The sequence below is a fragment of the Daucus carota genome, chromosome 3, assembly GCF_001625215.2.
Source record: "Daucus carota subsp. sativus chromosome 3, DH1 v3.0, whole genome shotgun sequence".
NCBI classification, from domain to species: domain Eukaryota; kingdom Viridiplantae; phylum Streptophyta; class Magnoliopsida; order Apiales; family Apiaceae; genus Daucus; species Daucus carota.
The window spans coordinates 59,895,002-59,909,996 of record NC_030383.2 but is presented as its reverse complement, the minus strand read 5'-3'; the positions used below and the strand labels follow the sequence as shown (position 1 = coordinate 59,909,996).

At 35.2% G+C, this 14,995-nt stretch overlaps 3 protein-coding genes across 3 annotated transcripts; 2 read left to right on the top strand and 1 right to left on the bottom strand.

The window, feature by feature from the left end:
• Positions 1–1,832: 1,832 nt before the first annotated feature.
• LOC108211231 (cinnamoyl-CoA reductase 2) lies at positions 1,833–5,332 on the bottom strand. Its single transcript, XM_017382771.2, has 6 exons — positions 5,113–5,332; positions 4,742–4,917; positions 3,671–3,856; positions 3,349–3,511; positions 2,335–2,521; positions 1,833–2,077 (listed from the first exon to the last, which is right to left on the bottom strand). The coding sequence occupies exons 1-6, from the start codon at positions 5,237–5,239 to the stop codon at positions 1,933–1,935; spliced, it is 984 nt and encodes a 327-aa protein (XP_017238260.1). The 5' UTR covers positions 5,240–5,332; the 3' UTR covers positions 1,833–1,932.
• A 1,326-nt stretch (positions 5,333–6,658) lies between these two features.
• Positions 6,659–9,073, top strand: LOC108210403 (small ribosomal subunit protein eS4). Its single transcript, XM_017381668.2, has 5 exons — positions 6,659–6,798; positions 7,565–7,642; positions 7,736–7,916; positions 8,002–8,099; positions 8,398–9,073. Exons 1-5 carry the CDS (start codon positions 6,796–6,798, stop codon positions 8,830–8,832), a joined length of 795 nt encoding a protein of 264 aa, XP_017237157.1. The 5' UTR covers positions 6,659–6,795; the 3' UTR covers positions 8,833–9,073.
• A 925-nt stretch (positions 9,074–9,998) lies between these two features.
• Positions 9,999–13,257, top strand: LOC108211689 (glucan endo-1,3-beta-glucosidase 9). The gene is made up of 2 exons (XM_017383353.2): positions 9,999–10,456; positions 12,094–13,257. Exons 1-2 carry the CDS (start codon positions 10,107–10,109, stop codon positions 13,193–13,195), a joined length of 1,452 nt encoding a protein of 483 aa, XP_017238842.1. The 5' UTR covers positions 9,999–10,106; the 3' UTR covers positions 13,196–13,257.
• Positions 13,258–14,995: the final 1,738 nt, after the last annotated feature.

The following is a 14,995-nucleotide window of genomic DNA, read 5'->3' as shown; positions in this document are numbered from 1 at the left end:
AAGAGCCTATAATTTATATTATATTTAAGAGTGGGTTAGGAGACTATTGGAGATGCTCTCAGTCTCGCAATCTAACAGCCGCTTGTTTTTCAATCCCCTTTTTATTTATTTCAAATTTAAATACAAATATTATAATTTTTTTTCTTTTCTTATATTTTAGGATTTATGTGTTTCAAAATACAGACTAATTAACAGCAGTTATTATTGACAATTTTATGAAACTAGACTTTATAAAATTTTTAAAATACGTGTCGAGCCTCCGTCTCAAACGTATACAATTCCGGGGACTGACGGAGTATGTTTTTTGTTAAGTATGCTGCAAGAATTTATTGTACAGCCCCTGTCAAGACCCTGTGACAATTGACAATGACAAAAATGTAATGTCTACTTTCAAGACAGGAAACCTTTGCTCTTCAAGCTCTCAACAGAATCCTTGATAATCTGCTCAATCGAAGTGAACTGCAAACCGAAGTCCATCTGCTTCTTCGCTGCATCCTTGATCTCAGCAACACCGGATTGGTATCCTCTGACATAATGTAATATTTAAGCATTTGTATGAACAAGAGTACAAAAAAATCATCCCATAAACGGACGATAACTGGCTGAAGAACTAAGGCGTTTTCACTTTTCATATGGTTCAAATAGTGTGACTAGTTTCTGATTAGATAAGACTAAAGAGAATAGCTTCAATGAAGTTAAATGTAATACCTAGGCAACTGAAATTCCGGATACAGTTCTGCAACCTTAGCTGCAAAGTCACTGAAATGAGAGATGGACTCAAAGGGGAACAAGCTGAACGATCAGTGAAAGAAGCATCTGTCCAGCAATCTTCGTTCTTGATGGCATCAGTTGGCCAGTGAGGCCTGGGAACAATAGCTGACACGGATGAGTTAATGACCACGCGCCTAACTCCATGCTTCTTTGCAGCCATGAGCACATTGTTTGTGCCCTTAACTGCTGGTTCCCCTAGCTCCTTCTGAAAAATTGTACTATAACAGTGTCTGAATATCTAAATTTCTGTAATTAAATATTTCAAGAAGGAACCGATCACTGGCTATTATTCGCCAGGGATCATTAACTGTCTAAATGCAGCTTAAACCGTTAAAATCATTATAACAACGCCATAGATGGCTCCTTCTACTTCTAAACTTGATAGTGATATAACCGGAAAAAGGGAGTTTTCCCCTTAATCAAGCAGCGAAAGCAATTTAGCAAATTTCTTACGGAAATGTTGCGATGCCTTTCCCAGAAAATTAAACTTGCTATACATACTTAGACCTTGTAGTATCTAAAATGTTTAGTGCTCAGTATTGAGGCCAGGTTCGCCTAATGACCAAATAAATATGACCTTGTATTAGTATCTAAAATGTTTAGTACTCAGTATTGCCTTTTTTGTTCACCCACCGTTTCTTCTTAACAACTGAATCTCCAGAATATGTCAATACAGTACTTTTATCTTTGAATTACCCTGGCAAAGGATCGTTTCACGCTCAAGGTTGAAGGTTCGGTTCCTCGCTCCTCCACATATATAGGCCTAGATTTTAGTTTTCATTATTTTTCAACACGACACTAACCATACAAATCAAGTTTTTATATCATCTACAGTAAAAGTCGCGTAGAGTAGCACAACTGGTAGAGTTGAGTTCGGTTATAATATTTTTGATTAGGTTTCTTTTCAACATGACACTCACCACACGAATCAAGTTTATTTTCGTATCCACTATAATATATTTAATCGGGGAGGTAGCTCAATTGGTAGAACCAAAATTGCTGCATTAGGGACTGTTTCAAGCAGAATCAAGGTTCGAGCTAATTTAGCTGCAGCAAAAATATAAAATAAAATTACTGCATGTATTTATTGCACAATGTTCAGGCTGTCAGCTGTAGTTTCCTGTCGAGACACTATATATGAGCAAAAGGTAGCATCTCCATTCAGGAAATAAATCCTTTGCTCTTCAAACTCTCAACAGAATCCTTGATAATCTGCTCCATAGAAGTAAACTGCAAACCCAAGTCCATCAGCTTCTTGGCTGGATCCTTCCATCTCAGCAACCCTGGTTGGGAATCCTTTGGTAGGCTGCCAAATTAAGAATTAGTACAAAATATAAGTTTTTTTGAAGATGAATGATAGAAGAACATAAGTCACGGACTTATACATATGCTCCAAAAACGATACAGACTATAAGACATTATTATTAAGTAAGCAGTGTGCCTGAGCTCTGATACCATTGTAAGTGACCAGTTCTCCCAAAACCTTGAGATTTTGATAGGAGGGCTTACTAGGATCATATTATATTCTAACAATTATTAGCTTTGATAAAGTAGACAAATTACCTAGGTAACTGATATTCCGGGTACAGTTCTGCAACCTTTGCTGCAAAGTCACTAAAATGACAGATGGACTCGATACACAAGTGCCTACCAGTCGCCAATGGGTTTTCATAAACTAGTATATGAGCTAGGGCCACATCTTTAACATGAACTGCTCCCATATAAAGGTCATCATAAGTTTCTGTACAGCCTGCAAGTACAGAAATGTAACTTTAATAAGGCAGTTTAGCCCAAAGGAGGATCAATAACAAAGAGAAGTTGAGTAAACATCAAACTAACAAAGAGGCAAGTCAGGTGTAGGTTTTAGAATAGACTATATGTCCAATTGGTCGAAAGATGTCAATCAAGATCAGTATTGGCACAGAAGAGAAGCAACGTCGAATATGAATTGAATTTTTTTTTTTGCAAAATAATTTGAAATGAATTTCATTGCATCTGAGTCTATAGTTTTTACAGTTTGAGTAAGTACATAGAACCTTTACTAAGCACTGGCATGTAAAATATTTACATGCTATATCCATGGTGATACGAAGCTAAAGCCAAGAACCTTATTTTAATTAAAAAAAACAATTTTATTATATTTAATCTGAAATAAGAACTGCAAACTGCCTGATTATGGGATCCATTAAAAAGGCCTGAGGCTCAGAAGCCTAAATCTTCCTTTCGACTTTTTTCAGTTGGACAGACTGCCAGTCCTAAACCGCAGTAGTACTTCTCTGAACGGCCAACTTAGGAGAGAATTAAAAGAAAAATGGGAACTTAGTGAGAGAAAGGTACAGGCTACAACTTACAAGGCTCAGATCATGAGTTTTTGTTTAATGGTCTTATATTTATTGATTAAATTCTGTGTAAGAAACGGAGAAGCGTGCACAAATAATAGACAACTGTAAAAGACAATATATACATCAATGAATCTATCCCTTGTGCGCAGAAGCATGTGTTCTACTTCTAAGATTCTCTTTAAAGAAATTTTAGAGGAATATCACAGATATACAAATGAATATGTCCAGATATTACCCTGGAAAAGCCGAAGAATCACTGACATGCTTGCACTAATAGTTGGAGGGATAATAGGCCCCATCGCAGCTCCAGGATTCACCACAACCACATCTAAACTTATTTCCTTGGCCAATTCCCAGGCCGCTTTCTCTGCTAGTGTCTTTGATGCGGAATACCATAACTAGCATATATAATACAGACAGGGAGAATTATTAAGACCATCTGAACTATTAGTTGTGCATTTCCTTTCCTTCATTTATCTCTGTTCTTTTGGTTTCTACTGTAAAGTTCATATTTTTTTGCAGCACTAGTCCAGAATAATTAGAGATAGTTAGTGCACCTTCTTCTGTTTACAGTACTCAACATCAGTCCAGCAATCCTCATTCTTGGCCACGTCTGCTGGCCAGTGATGGTTAGGAATAATGGCTGCATTCGATGAGGTGATGACCACGCGACGGACTCCAAGCTCCTTTGCAGCCATGAGCACATATTTTGTGCCCTGTATTGCCGGTCCTAATATTTCCTTCTGCAAAATCGAGAGCATTAAACACATATTGATGTCTTACATGGAATTAAGCTTGGCTGGATTTATAGAACTAAGGTGACACAACACAACTACAGAGAACTTGATAAAAATATTTTAATTTGTGAATAAATTAATAACATAACTATTCGAAAAAGACTAAAATATAAAAAAAAAACATCCTATAAATACTTCAATTAAATCATCTGATTAATTGCTCCCATAGCTGTAATCATCTGATTTAATAGCTCGAAGCGCTAGAATTCGTATCTGAGGGTGGACAAAAAAGATTTTGTAAGGGGCTTTTGAACACATGCAGTATTGCAGTATGTTGCAGCCTGCAGGAGGTACCTTAAACCAGCTAGCCTAATGAGTAATGACATGAACAAAGCATACAATGCGGAAAAAAGGGGTCAGCCTAGACTAAGGTCCCAACTGACCTTGGAAATCAATATAAATTTTTTAAATAAACCAGATTTCTAGTTAAAATTGATTATCAGTTGACGCTAACTGCCAGAATACCTTCAAAATTTTGTACTCCCTCCGTCCCACCAGGTTCTTTACGTTACTTCTTGGCACGCATTTGAAGGATCCTATAAAGTATACTTACATTATATATTTATTTTAAAAAAAATTCTGGAAAAAAGTTTGACCTTTAAACTTTTATTTAAAAAAAGAAAAAATTTAAAAAATGTTATTCAACTATACTTTATAAGAGCCTCAAAATGCGTGCACGTAAACATCATGTTAGGACGGGGGAGTAATTTATTATTTTACCCGTCTATTTCAGAATTCTGATTATGCCACCAAAGCACGTGTTCAGATATCACACCTTCCACTATAAGCAATAAATCGTTTCAACGTAAACGTGTGTAGAAATATAAAAACCTCAGGATCAACAACTTGGTCGATGATGTTTGGAGACGCGAGGTGAAAGACGCCAGTAACACCAGCAATGGCTCTGACAATGGAGTCATAGTCGAGAAGATCCATTTGGAATAAACGCAGACGATCTGATTCATGTTCATCCAGAGCTTGCAGATGCTTAGTTTCGTTCTCATCATCTTAAAACAATGAAGCAAACAAGTCACGATTAATTTACAGAAACCTAAAAAATATTGTACTATAAACTATACTTCCTCTATCATTTTTCTTCGTAAATTATTTGAAAATTTTAAAAATAGATTATGAAACTAGCACTGCGTGCCAAACAATACAAGATGATCGTAAAAAAATGAGAGGGACGTAGCAGAACTTACGAAGATTTTTGACGGTTGCATGGACAGTGTAGCCACGGTCGAGAAGGAGACGAACAAGCCAGGAGCCAATGAAGCCACTCCCGCCTGTTACGCACACTGTCTTTTCTGTATTGTCTTTAGCTTCCATTTTCTTATCTCACTCTGCACTTACTCAACCACACATTTTCTTTGAAAATTCAAAAAAAAGGATGAAAATTATTCTGCTCAATTCATAAAAACAGAGTTGCGTGTGTGTCTCAGACTCTCAGGTCAAATTCACAAAGTAACGAAATTATATTTTATCTATTTTGATGGCTTATTTTTTCAAGTAATATTTATTCATTGTTTAATATTCTAAAGCAAATATTATTTTTTTTTGCTAATTTTCTAAAGCAAATAATTAATAAAGTTTATGGATAATATTTGATGTGAAAAATATGTATGTAAAGAGTAAATGAATATTACGTTCTCCGCTCCGCATCCTATTTGTATATATTATGATTAATCAAGTTATCAGTTATCAATCAATCAAGTTATATATAATACGTACTAGATAACTCAAAAAATAATTTTTTTTATTTTCAAATATTAAGCGGGAAATATATGATTTCCACTCACATTAATAATGAAAACTTATATAGAATTCACCCAATTAAAATAACCATATATACGTCACGAGGAAAATAATTTGAGAGCCATCAATCTGTCATATTATCCGGAATTTTTTTCCAGATGATATTTAGATTTTGTTTTATTTATTTTATCTTCTCATACAAGAGCATGTCCAATTATGAATAGCCATTAGCTAAAAACTTAGTTAGCATACTATAAATAAAAATTATAATCAATTTCTTCAAAAATTTACACTCCAACCACACTCACACCCTTGTCTATAATTATAGTCTGTATTACACATCATTTATTAAACTAATATATTCAATTTATAAGAGCATCTCCAACCCTCACAAAGCTAAAAGTCCATGTGACTTTCCAAAATTAAATTTTATAGCTAATATTCACAAAAAATAGAACTCCAACCACAACAACCCCTTGTGTATAATTATAGCCATCCTTGTATAGATGATTATATTTGTCTATCCGCTACATATCTGTAGTGAATTCCACGTCTATCTCCCGCAATTTATTTTCCTCCTTCCCACTCATTACATATTATTTATTACCATATTAAACTGATATATTCTATTTATAACAATCTAAATATTAATAACATATTATTTTTAAATTATAGCCAACCAATATAGCCAATACCGTTGAAGCACAATGTCTTACAAGTTCGGCAAATTTTACATAATATCTTACAGATCCAATTTAGCCAACGCCGTTGAAGATGCTCTAACAATTTAAATATTAATAATATATAATTTTTGAATTATAATCAAACAATATAGGCAATATCATTGAAACACAATGTTTTACGCTTTGAAGATGCTATAAATAGTTTTTTTTTTCTTTTTTATTCTCGCATGAGTGGTTAGTCAAAGAAGAAATTCAATTTCCCATTGCACAATTAGGTTTGGGCCTTGTAACAAAAACTGAAAACATTTGGGCTTACAAACTGGGCCAGAAAAGTATACAAAAACCTAGCTAGGGTTTCTCTCTCTTTCTCTCGTTCATCTCACTCGACAACAGTGTAGCTGCTCCGCCGAGACCCACTTCCGGTCACTACCATCTCAATACTACAACATGGTAATCTCCCTCTCCCTCTCCTCTCTACCTCTCTCTCTCCCTCTCTCCCCCTCCCTACCTATCTCCCTCCCTCCATCTCTCTCTCTTACACACACAACTCCATCTGTTTTAATATCTGAATTGATCGATACATACATGCATATATATATAATGCTGTGTTATTGGTCGATGGTTTTGAATTAGTGTAGATGGTTTTGAATTAGTGTAAGATGAAATGTTGATGACTACGAGCTGATGTTTGTATTGTAAATTGAAATAGGTATTGTAAATATATGTATATATTGCCAATTAAACATGACTGGAATTGGAGAAATTGAAAAATTGCTTTTTTCGACAGTTTGAAATTGTTGAAACTTGAAAGTTAAATTAGAAGTCCAAAGTTTTGATATCCCGTGTTTGAAAAGTATACATTTTATGCGATTGAATAAAGATGGAAATATGCTTTTATGTATAGTGGTGTCTTTAATACTTGAAAACTTATATTGAAAATTAGCGATATAATTAGGTTGATGGTATGATGTTATGATGTTATGTTATTATAGGTTGTAGTTAATGGCTGAGAGTTGAAACTGGTACCATGTGAATTTAGTTTCAGTTGCGCAAGTTTGTGAAAAGCTTGTGAATTGGTTTGTGAATTGTTTTGGTGAAAATTTCTGGTAATGTTTTGTTGAAGTATGATGGGGTTTAATGTGGTGTGTGCCTTATGCCAATCTTAGTAAATTTTAAGTTTATGTTGTTTTTATTGTGTGTTTGTGGCTTATAACAGGCAAGAGGATTGAAGAAGCATTTGAAGAGGCTCAATGCCCCAAAGCATTGGATGCTTGACAAGCTCGGTGGAGCATTTGTAAGTGAGCTTTATTAGGAACTGTGTTTTGAAATCGCATATATTGAAATTTAAACTCATGTTCATATTCTTGTATTTTTTCCCCCTTCCCAGGCCCCCAAGCCATCATCTGGGCCACACAAGTCAAGGGAGTGTTTGCCCTTGATTCTTATCCTCCGAAACAAGCTCAAGTATGCGCTGACATATCGTGAGGTCCAATCCATTCTTATGCAGCGACATGTTCTTGTTGATGGAAAGGTCAGGACAGATAAGACCTACCCTGCTGGCTTCATGGGTAAGAATAATCCTCTTTCTACCTTGAGAACTAGATAAAATGCATAATGTACTTTTATAGTGGCTGAGCAATATCTCCTTTTCAGATGTTGTGTCAATCCCAAAAACCAATGAGAATTTCCGCCTTCTTTATGATACCAAGGGCCGATTTCGCCTACATTCATTGAGAGATGAAGAATCTAAGGTTAGTCCCATTCCATAATTAACAATATTCTACTAGTTGCAAGCTCAATTTGAAAATGCTTAGATTCTTAGACCTTTTGTAAGAGTCTTACAAAAACTATCAACAGTTAGCTCCATATGAAAATTCGATCTTTTTTTTGCTGAATAATTCAGTAATTTTTCTGTTTGCTGCAATGCATGTCACATATTATCAGTAGTGATATGTCTCATTGATTCTCCATTGTTGGTGTAAGGGATGCAAATATGAATTTTGTAATGATGTCATTTGATTTAAACTTCAATTTCTGTTTTTCTTTCAGTTTAAGCTCTGCAAAGTCCGATCTGTGCAATTTGGACAGAAAGGGATTCCATACATTAACACCTATGATGGGCGAACAATTCGATACCCGGACCCCCTTATCAAGGCTAATGACACCATCAAGCTGGATCTGGAATCCAACAAGATTGCTGACTTCATCAAGTTTGATGTTGGTAATGTTGTCATGGTGACAGGTGGAAGGAACACTGGGCGTGTTGGAATTCTCAAGAACAGGGAAAAACATAAGGGAAGCTTTGAGACAGTTCATATCCAGGATAGCCTTGGCCATGAGTTTGCTACTCGGCTGAGTAATGTGTTCACAATCGGTAAAGGTTCAAAACCTTGGGTCTCTCTACCTAAGGGAAAAGGTATTAAGCTGACCATTATCGAAGAGGCGCGTAAGAGACAAGCTGCCCAGGCTGCAGCCACTGTTTAGTGCATTTCTTAATTAACCAGGCTAGAAAGAGGACTTCTGGCTTGTGGCTTGTTTACTTTGTTTTTAATCATGAAATCTAGAGTTATATTGGTCTTGCTTAGATGGAACTTAATTGTGCTTCAGTGATATGCCTTTAGCAGTTTAAATTGAGTTTTTAAATGTCCTGTATTTTGGTTACTGACTTTGTGCGGATTTTAATTTCTGGCTGTTATCTTAAGGTAATCCTATGAATTTATTAATATGCTTTCGAGTCTCTTATAGTTCTTGGTATGTGTTTGTCACAGAATGGTTTACAAATTCTTGATCTAGGAGTTTTGGTAGTATGGTGTTGTATATTTGTGAAGGTTAGAAATTTACATTTTAATAAAGAGGTGTCAATTATGGCACTTTAATATTGTATATTGATTTCTTCATTTCTTAAGGTCTTTTTAGATATTTGAAGGTCTGTTTTTAATTATGGCTTGATGCTCTCAGTTGTGACTTGTGTGTAATCTGCATACCCAAGAAGATATTTGTCCTCATTTTTTATATCTGCGGAGGTCTGCTATTCTCAAATAACAAAGAAATTTTTACTATATTTGATAAATCGTTTTAAACCTTTTGAATATGCGAGCTTATACCATTGTCATGATTAATATATTCAAGATATTACAGTGTTATAAAACACCGTCTCAATTCATCCTATTTCAACATATCTGAACTTTGATATGGTTTCGATTCAACATATATGAACTTTGATGTTGTTGATGAACCGGATATGAAAAGTCCTGATTGATAAAATTTCATTCTTGAACAAAAATTCATTTCTTGATTTATGTCATCTATTCTATGAACTGAGAATAGATGTTACATTGTGATTTTGAATTGGAAAAAGATATCGTGATTTGAATCAGAAAAAAGATTTCAAGAAATGATTGATTTATTCACTCTATCAATAATCTGATGTATTAAAAAGGATTTGTCTTTTTAATTTCTTTCAATTTTTAGTTAAACAACAAAATTTTCATATATGATAAATATTACAAAATTCACTGAATAATGAATATTTTTCTTGCAAATATGACTAATAAAAATTATAATAGTAACATAATTTTTTTTTGAAACAAATAATAACATAAATTAAAAAATCACTATATGATTCGGAATAAATTCTGAGATACATTTTGGCAGGTACAGTGTTACTCTTTCTTTTTCCTTTTTTCTTCTTGAATGTTCAATCAAGCACAAGCTGAGCAAACCAACAAAGCTCCAATCTTTCTCACCATTTCTCACCAATGTCTTTAAAACTCAACTACACAATCTCCCTCCTCCTCTTCCTCAACTTGGGTTCATCTCTTTTTAGCACCACAGCAATTGGAGTCAACTGGGGAACCTCAGCATCCCATCCTCTCCCACCAGACAAAGCTGTTGAGCTCTTGAAAGCCAATGGCATTACAAAAATCAAGCTTTTCGATGCAGATGCTAGTGTTCTTGAAGCCCTTTCTGGCTACAATGCTGATGTTACTCTTGGCATTCCTAATTCAATGCTTCATGGCCTCAACTCCTCTTTTAAGGCTGCTCAGAATTGGGTTCATGATAATGTGACTAGATTTGTTTCTCAGGGGGCTGGGAGGTTACGTATTCGGTATGGCTCTTTTCAATTAGTCTTGTTGGTTATGTGCATTTGGGGTTTGGGTATGTTAGTACATTGTGTTTGTTAAGTAGAATTGAGCCTCATTGTTTCGGTCCCAACATAAATGTGTTTGCAAACTTGATATATATAATTAAGTGTGATTTTACGATTCCAAGGATATTAGTTTATAGAAGATTAACTGCATTGAAGAAGTTTTGAACCCATGACTCATGGAATGGGGAGGTAGTAAGAGCTTTGCGTTTAAGCTATTGAAAAGTTTGTTTGTAAAACTTACTTAATTGTTAGCCCTCGAGACCGGAAGTTTGTTAAGTAGACTTGAGCCTGAGTAAATGAATAATTGTTCCGGTCCCAACATAGATAGAGCCGGTGTATTTGTTAACTTGTTAAATATAATTGAATGAGATCCCAAGGATATTGATTTATTGAGGATTAACTGCATTGAAGAAGTTTTAAACCCATGACTCTTGGAATGGGGAGGCAGGAAGAGCTTTGCGTTTAAGCTATTCAGTGATTTATATGTAAAACCTTACTTGATTGGTAGCCCACGAGACCGGAAATAAATATTAATTTGTCACGGTTGAAATTCAATTTTTAGTAAGGTTGGGGCAAAAAAGTGTTGATTATCAAAGTTCTACTGTATGTGCTGTATTGATGTGGAGTGTGGACAGAATTACTTAGTAATAGCTTTTGATCAGGTACGCTGATTAGGTAACTAAATCTATAATGCATCGCTTGGTGCTAATCTACCAAATCAAAAAGGGGAGAGATGGTTAAATTTGTAGAGATTTTGTAGATCTTAGAGTAAAGTTGTTGCTGCCACATAAACGTAGATGAGTGTAGTTGTATATACTAGTATATGTTTACAAGTGCAACATTGCGTTTATGTTGGAAAGGAACTCAATTTGTCTCTTTATATGAAAGCTTCCTCTTTCTGTTTTAGTTCTACAAAGGCCTTTTGGTGTGTGGGTGTTTGGGGGAGGGAGTGGATTGGATGATAGAGACAGTTTTGGAGTAAGGAAAAAGACCAACTTTGACCATCACTTGTTGAGAGTTAAATTCAATATCAATTTGGCGTAGTACATCTTAAAGGAACTTTTATTGCAGTGGAAAACCAAGACCAGTTTTGGAGTAAGTGACGTGATGAATCTGCATTGAGAATGACAAATTGTGGTATTCATATGTGTACTTCTCCAGTTCTGTTCTATAATTTCTTTGTACATCACCCTTTAAGTACGTCTGTGTAGAAATTTAAGTGAATTAACTCATGGATGCAAGGTACGCAAAAATGTTGGATGAATAGTACATGGCTAAAGTTTATTTTCCCCGTCCTTCATCATATTATTTACTTGGAAAGCCATTTGCACTCCATCCCATACTCGCAATTTACATCTCCACCTCTTTACATCACGCTAAACTTAGCCATATTGACAAGCTTAAAGTGTAATGCATGAAGGGCATAATATTTTCATCATCCGTGCCTTCTTTACCTGTAAGCTAACATATGTTCAAATATATATATGTAATCTAGATTGGAATTCTGAATAATGACCATTGATATATCAAATGTAAATTACATACCTTTATCAATATTTCATTTGTATTGGCTCACTGCTTTGAGGCATATGCAGTTATATTGCTGTTGGAGATGAGCCATTCCTGCAAAGTTATGGTAACCAATTTCATCCCTTTGTTGTTGGGGCTGCCACTAACATTCAGGCAGCACTGTTCAGAGCAAAATTGGCAAACGAAGTACGGGTGGTTGTTCCATGCAGTTTTGATGCCTTCCAGTCGAAATCTGGCCTCCCTTCGGGGGGACACTTTAGGTCTGATATCAACAAAACCATGATTCAACTCCTTGGATTTCTTGACAAGCATCATTCTCCTTTCTTTGTGACAATTTCCCCATTCCTAAAATACTACCAAAAGGAGAACACATCACTTGACTTTGCTCTCTTTAGAGAAACTGCACACCCACATAATGACAGTCACAAGATATACAAAAATGCCTTTGACTTGAGTTATGATACCGTTGTTTCTGCATTATCAGCAGCTCGATTCCCACAGATTGATATTGTGATTGGCCAGATCGGTTGGCCTACTGATGGATTTGCAAATGCAACTTCTTCTATCGCAGAAGAATTTATGAAGGGCCTGATAGGCCACCTCAATAGCAAGTCAGGGAGCCCACTCAGGCCTCATAATCCTCCAATTGAAACTTACATATTAAGCCTTCTGGATGAAAACCAGAGAAGCATAGCTACTGGAAATTTTGAGAGGCACTGGGGTATATTCACTTTTGATGGCCAAGCAAAGTACCATGTTGATTTTGGGCGGGGCTCAAAGAAGATGGTGGATGCTGAGAATGTCGAATACCTTTCCACAAGATGGTGTGTAGTGAACAATAACAAAGACCTGTCCAACGTAACTGCAAAGGCTTCAGAGGCATGTTTGCTAGCCGATTGCTCTGCACTTTCTCCTGGGGGATCATGTTTCAACATTAGTTACCCTGGTAATATATCTTACGCCTTTAATAGCTATTATCAACAGCAGGGCCAAAGATTCGACAGTTGTGATTTTGGTGGGTTGGGGTTGATAACCACAGTTAATCCATCAATGGAGAACTGCAGATTCTCTGTAGAAATATCAACCTCGATTTCAGTTTCTCGTCGTATTTTGTATCTTTTCCAATGGTTGATCCCACTTGTTGTAACCATATTGTTTTGCTTATGATCTGCAAGTCTGTAACAGAACTCTCTTGGTTAAACTTTCACAAGTTGAGGTGCATTTTTGAAGCTCTTTAAAAATGATGTTAAATTAGCTTTTGCTTTTAAGTCTGCACAAGATGTGATCAAGATGCATAACATGTTACACTGGAAATCCCGCAATAATGTGGGTAGTTTCTCTTAAGAAAAATAGGAAAAAAAGTTACAAACTGTTTGTTCTCGAATCTTGAATCTTGAAGATGCATATTTATGGTGGGTTCCCGGCAAATAATGCCCAAGATTTCAAGAATATCCTGATAAAATCGTCACATATTTGGTTTGAGAAAATAATTTTTGTTAGTTCTAAACAATGATGTGAGATTTTTTTATTTTTTTTTGCAATTGAATATTCTTATTATCATCCCAATCGAATACCCTCGGATTTCATGAATGAAAAAAAATACTTTAAAATCCCAATCGAATACACACCCTTAAAGGTTAATCTTTTGAGAAACATGTTATTTTCCCGTAAAAGTGTATAAAGGTTAATCTTTTGAGAAACATGTTATTTTCCCGTAAAAGTTTGCAACACAAGAAAATTATACTAGAAATTATAGACATAATTTTAAATTTCCTAAATAAAAAGCGCATGTGTTACTTTGTTTTGGATCACATTATAGGGTTAAAACCGTTCACGTCCATAATGAAGTTCCGCGAGTGAATTTTATGTACTAAAATCTGTCAATGGTGGATTTTTTGTTATATTCCTTTTGTGGAGTTCTCTTGAGAATTGAGATTGAGGTAGGCTGTATTAATTTCTATTGTCCTGTATTTTAACTTTTGTGGTATATTAGAATGTGTGTTGGGGATTGATTTAAATTATGTCAATGTGTTTTGTAGAGGCAAGTGGATTTTAACCAAATTGCTGCTAAGGTAGGTTGAGAGTTCCAGGTGAGTGTTGTCTTTACAAAGTTGCATTTATAAGCTAATCTATGATATTGTGAGGGATTCCATCGAAATTGCTTGCTTGTTATGTAGATGCTGTGTAGTTTCATATTGTTCTCATAAATTTGAAGAAATTGTAACATTTTTGTTTTGCTAATCTTATGGAAACTAAAGACTTTCTGAGCATAGAATTGAGACACTTGACTGCCGGATCAAAGGAAGGTTCTATGTCCAATATCAACATTGAAGCTCAGCTAACATATTGCACGAAATTAGTATCATTTCTCTCAATTCTCGCAGTATTGTGCTTAGTAAAAGCTCTGATACCATGTTAAGTGACCAGTTCTCCCAAAACCTCAAGATGTTGGGTGGAGGGCTTATCAGGATCGTATTATATTTTTAAAAAAGAAGTTTGGTATATTTCCGGTATTGGAATAAGGAATGACTGGATGTATAGCAAGTAGAGGCCTTGTCCAGGTAGAAGTTGAATGAAGAATGCTTGGAAGTCGATTAAATCAAAGAAATACGAGCGAAAACATTTTGCTTTAGGACTGGTGTGCTTCATATTCACTTTGATTGATACTGCATGTAAAGATAATTTCACATGCTCTATACCAGCAACTTGTATGAATGGTTGCCGTTGGGTTAGTTTTAAGAGCATCAATTTGCATCATAAAATAACAAAAACCAGGAACATCCGAACATGCATAATAAATAGTGTTGTAGTTCACAGCATGCTTTTTTTATTTTTTTTTTTGACGAAAGTTCACAGCATGTTTTGAGTGTTCTTGAATTTGTTACTCTGTTTAGGGAGATTAGAGTGTACACTGTAAAATAGAAATCATTATTGGTAGATATCATGATTCTGTTATTTGATACATAT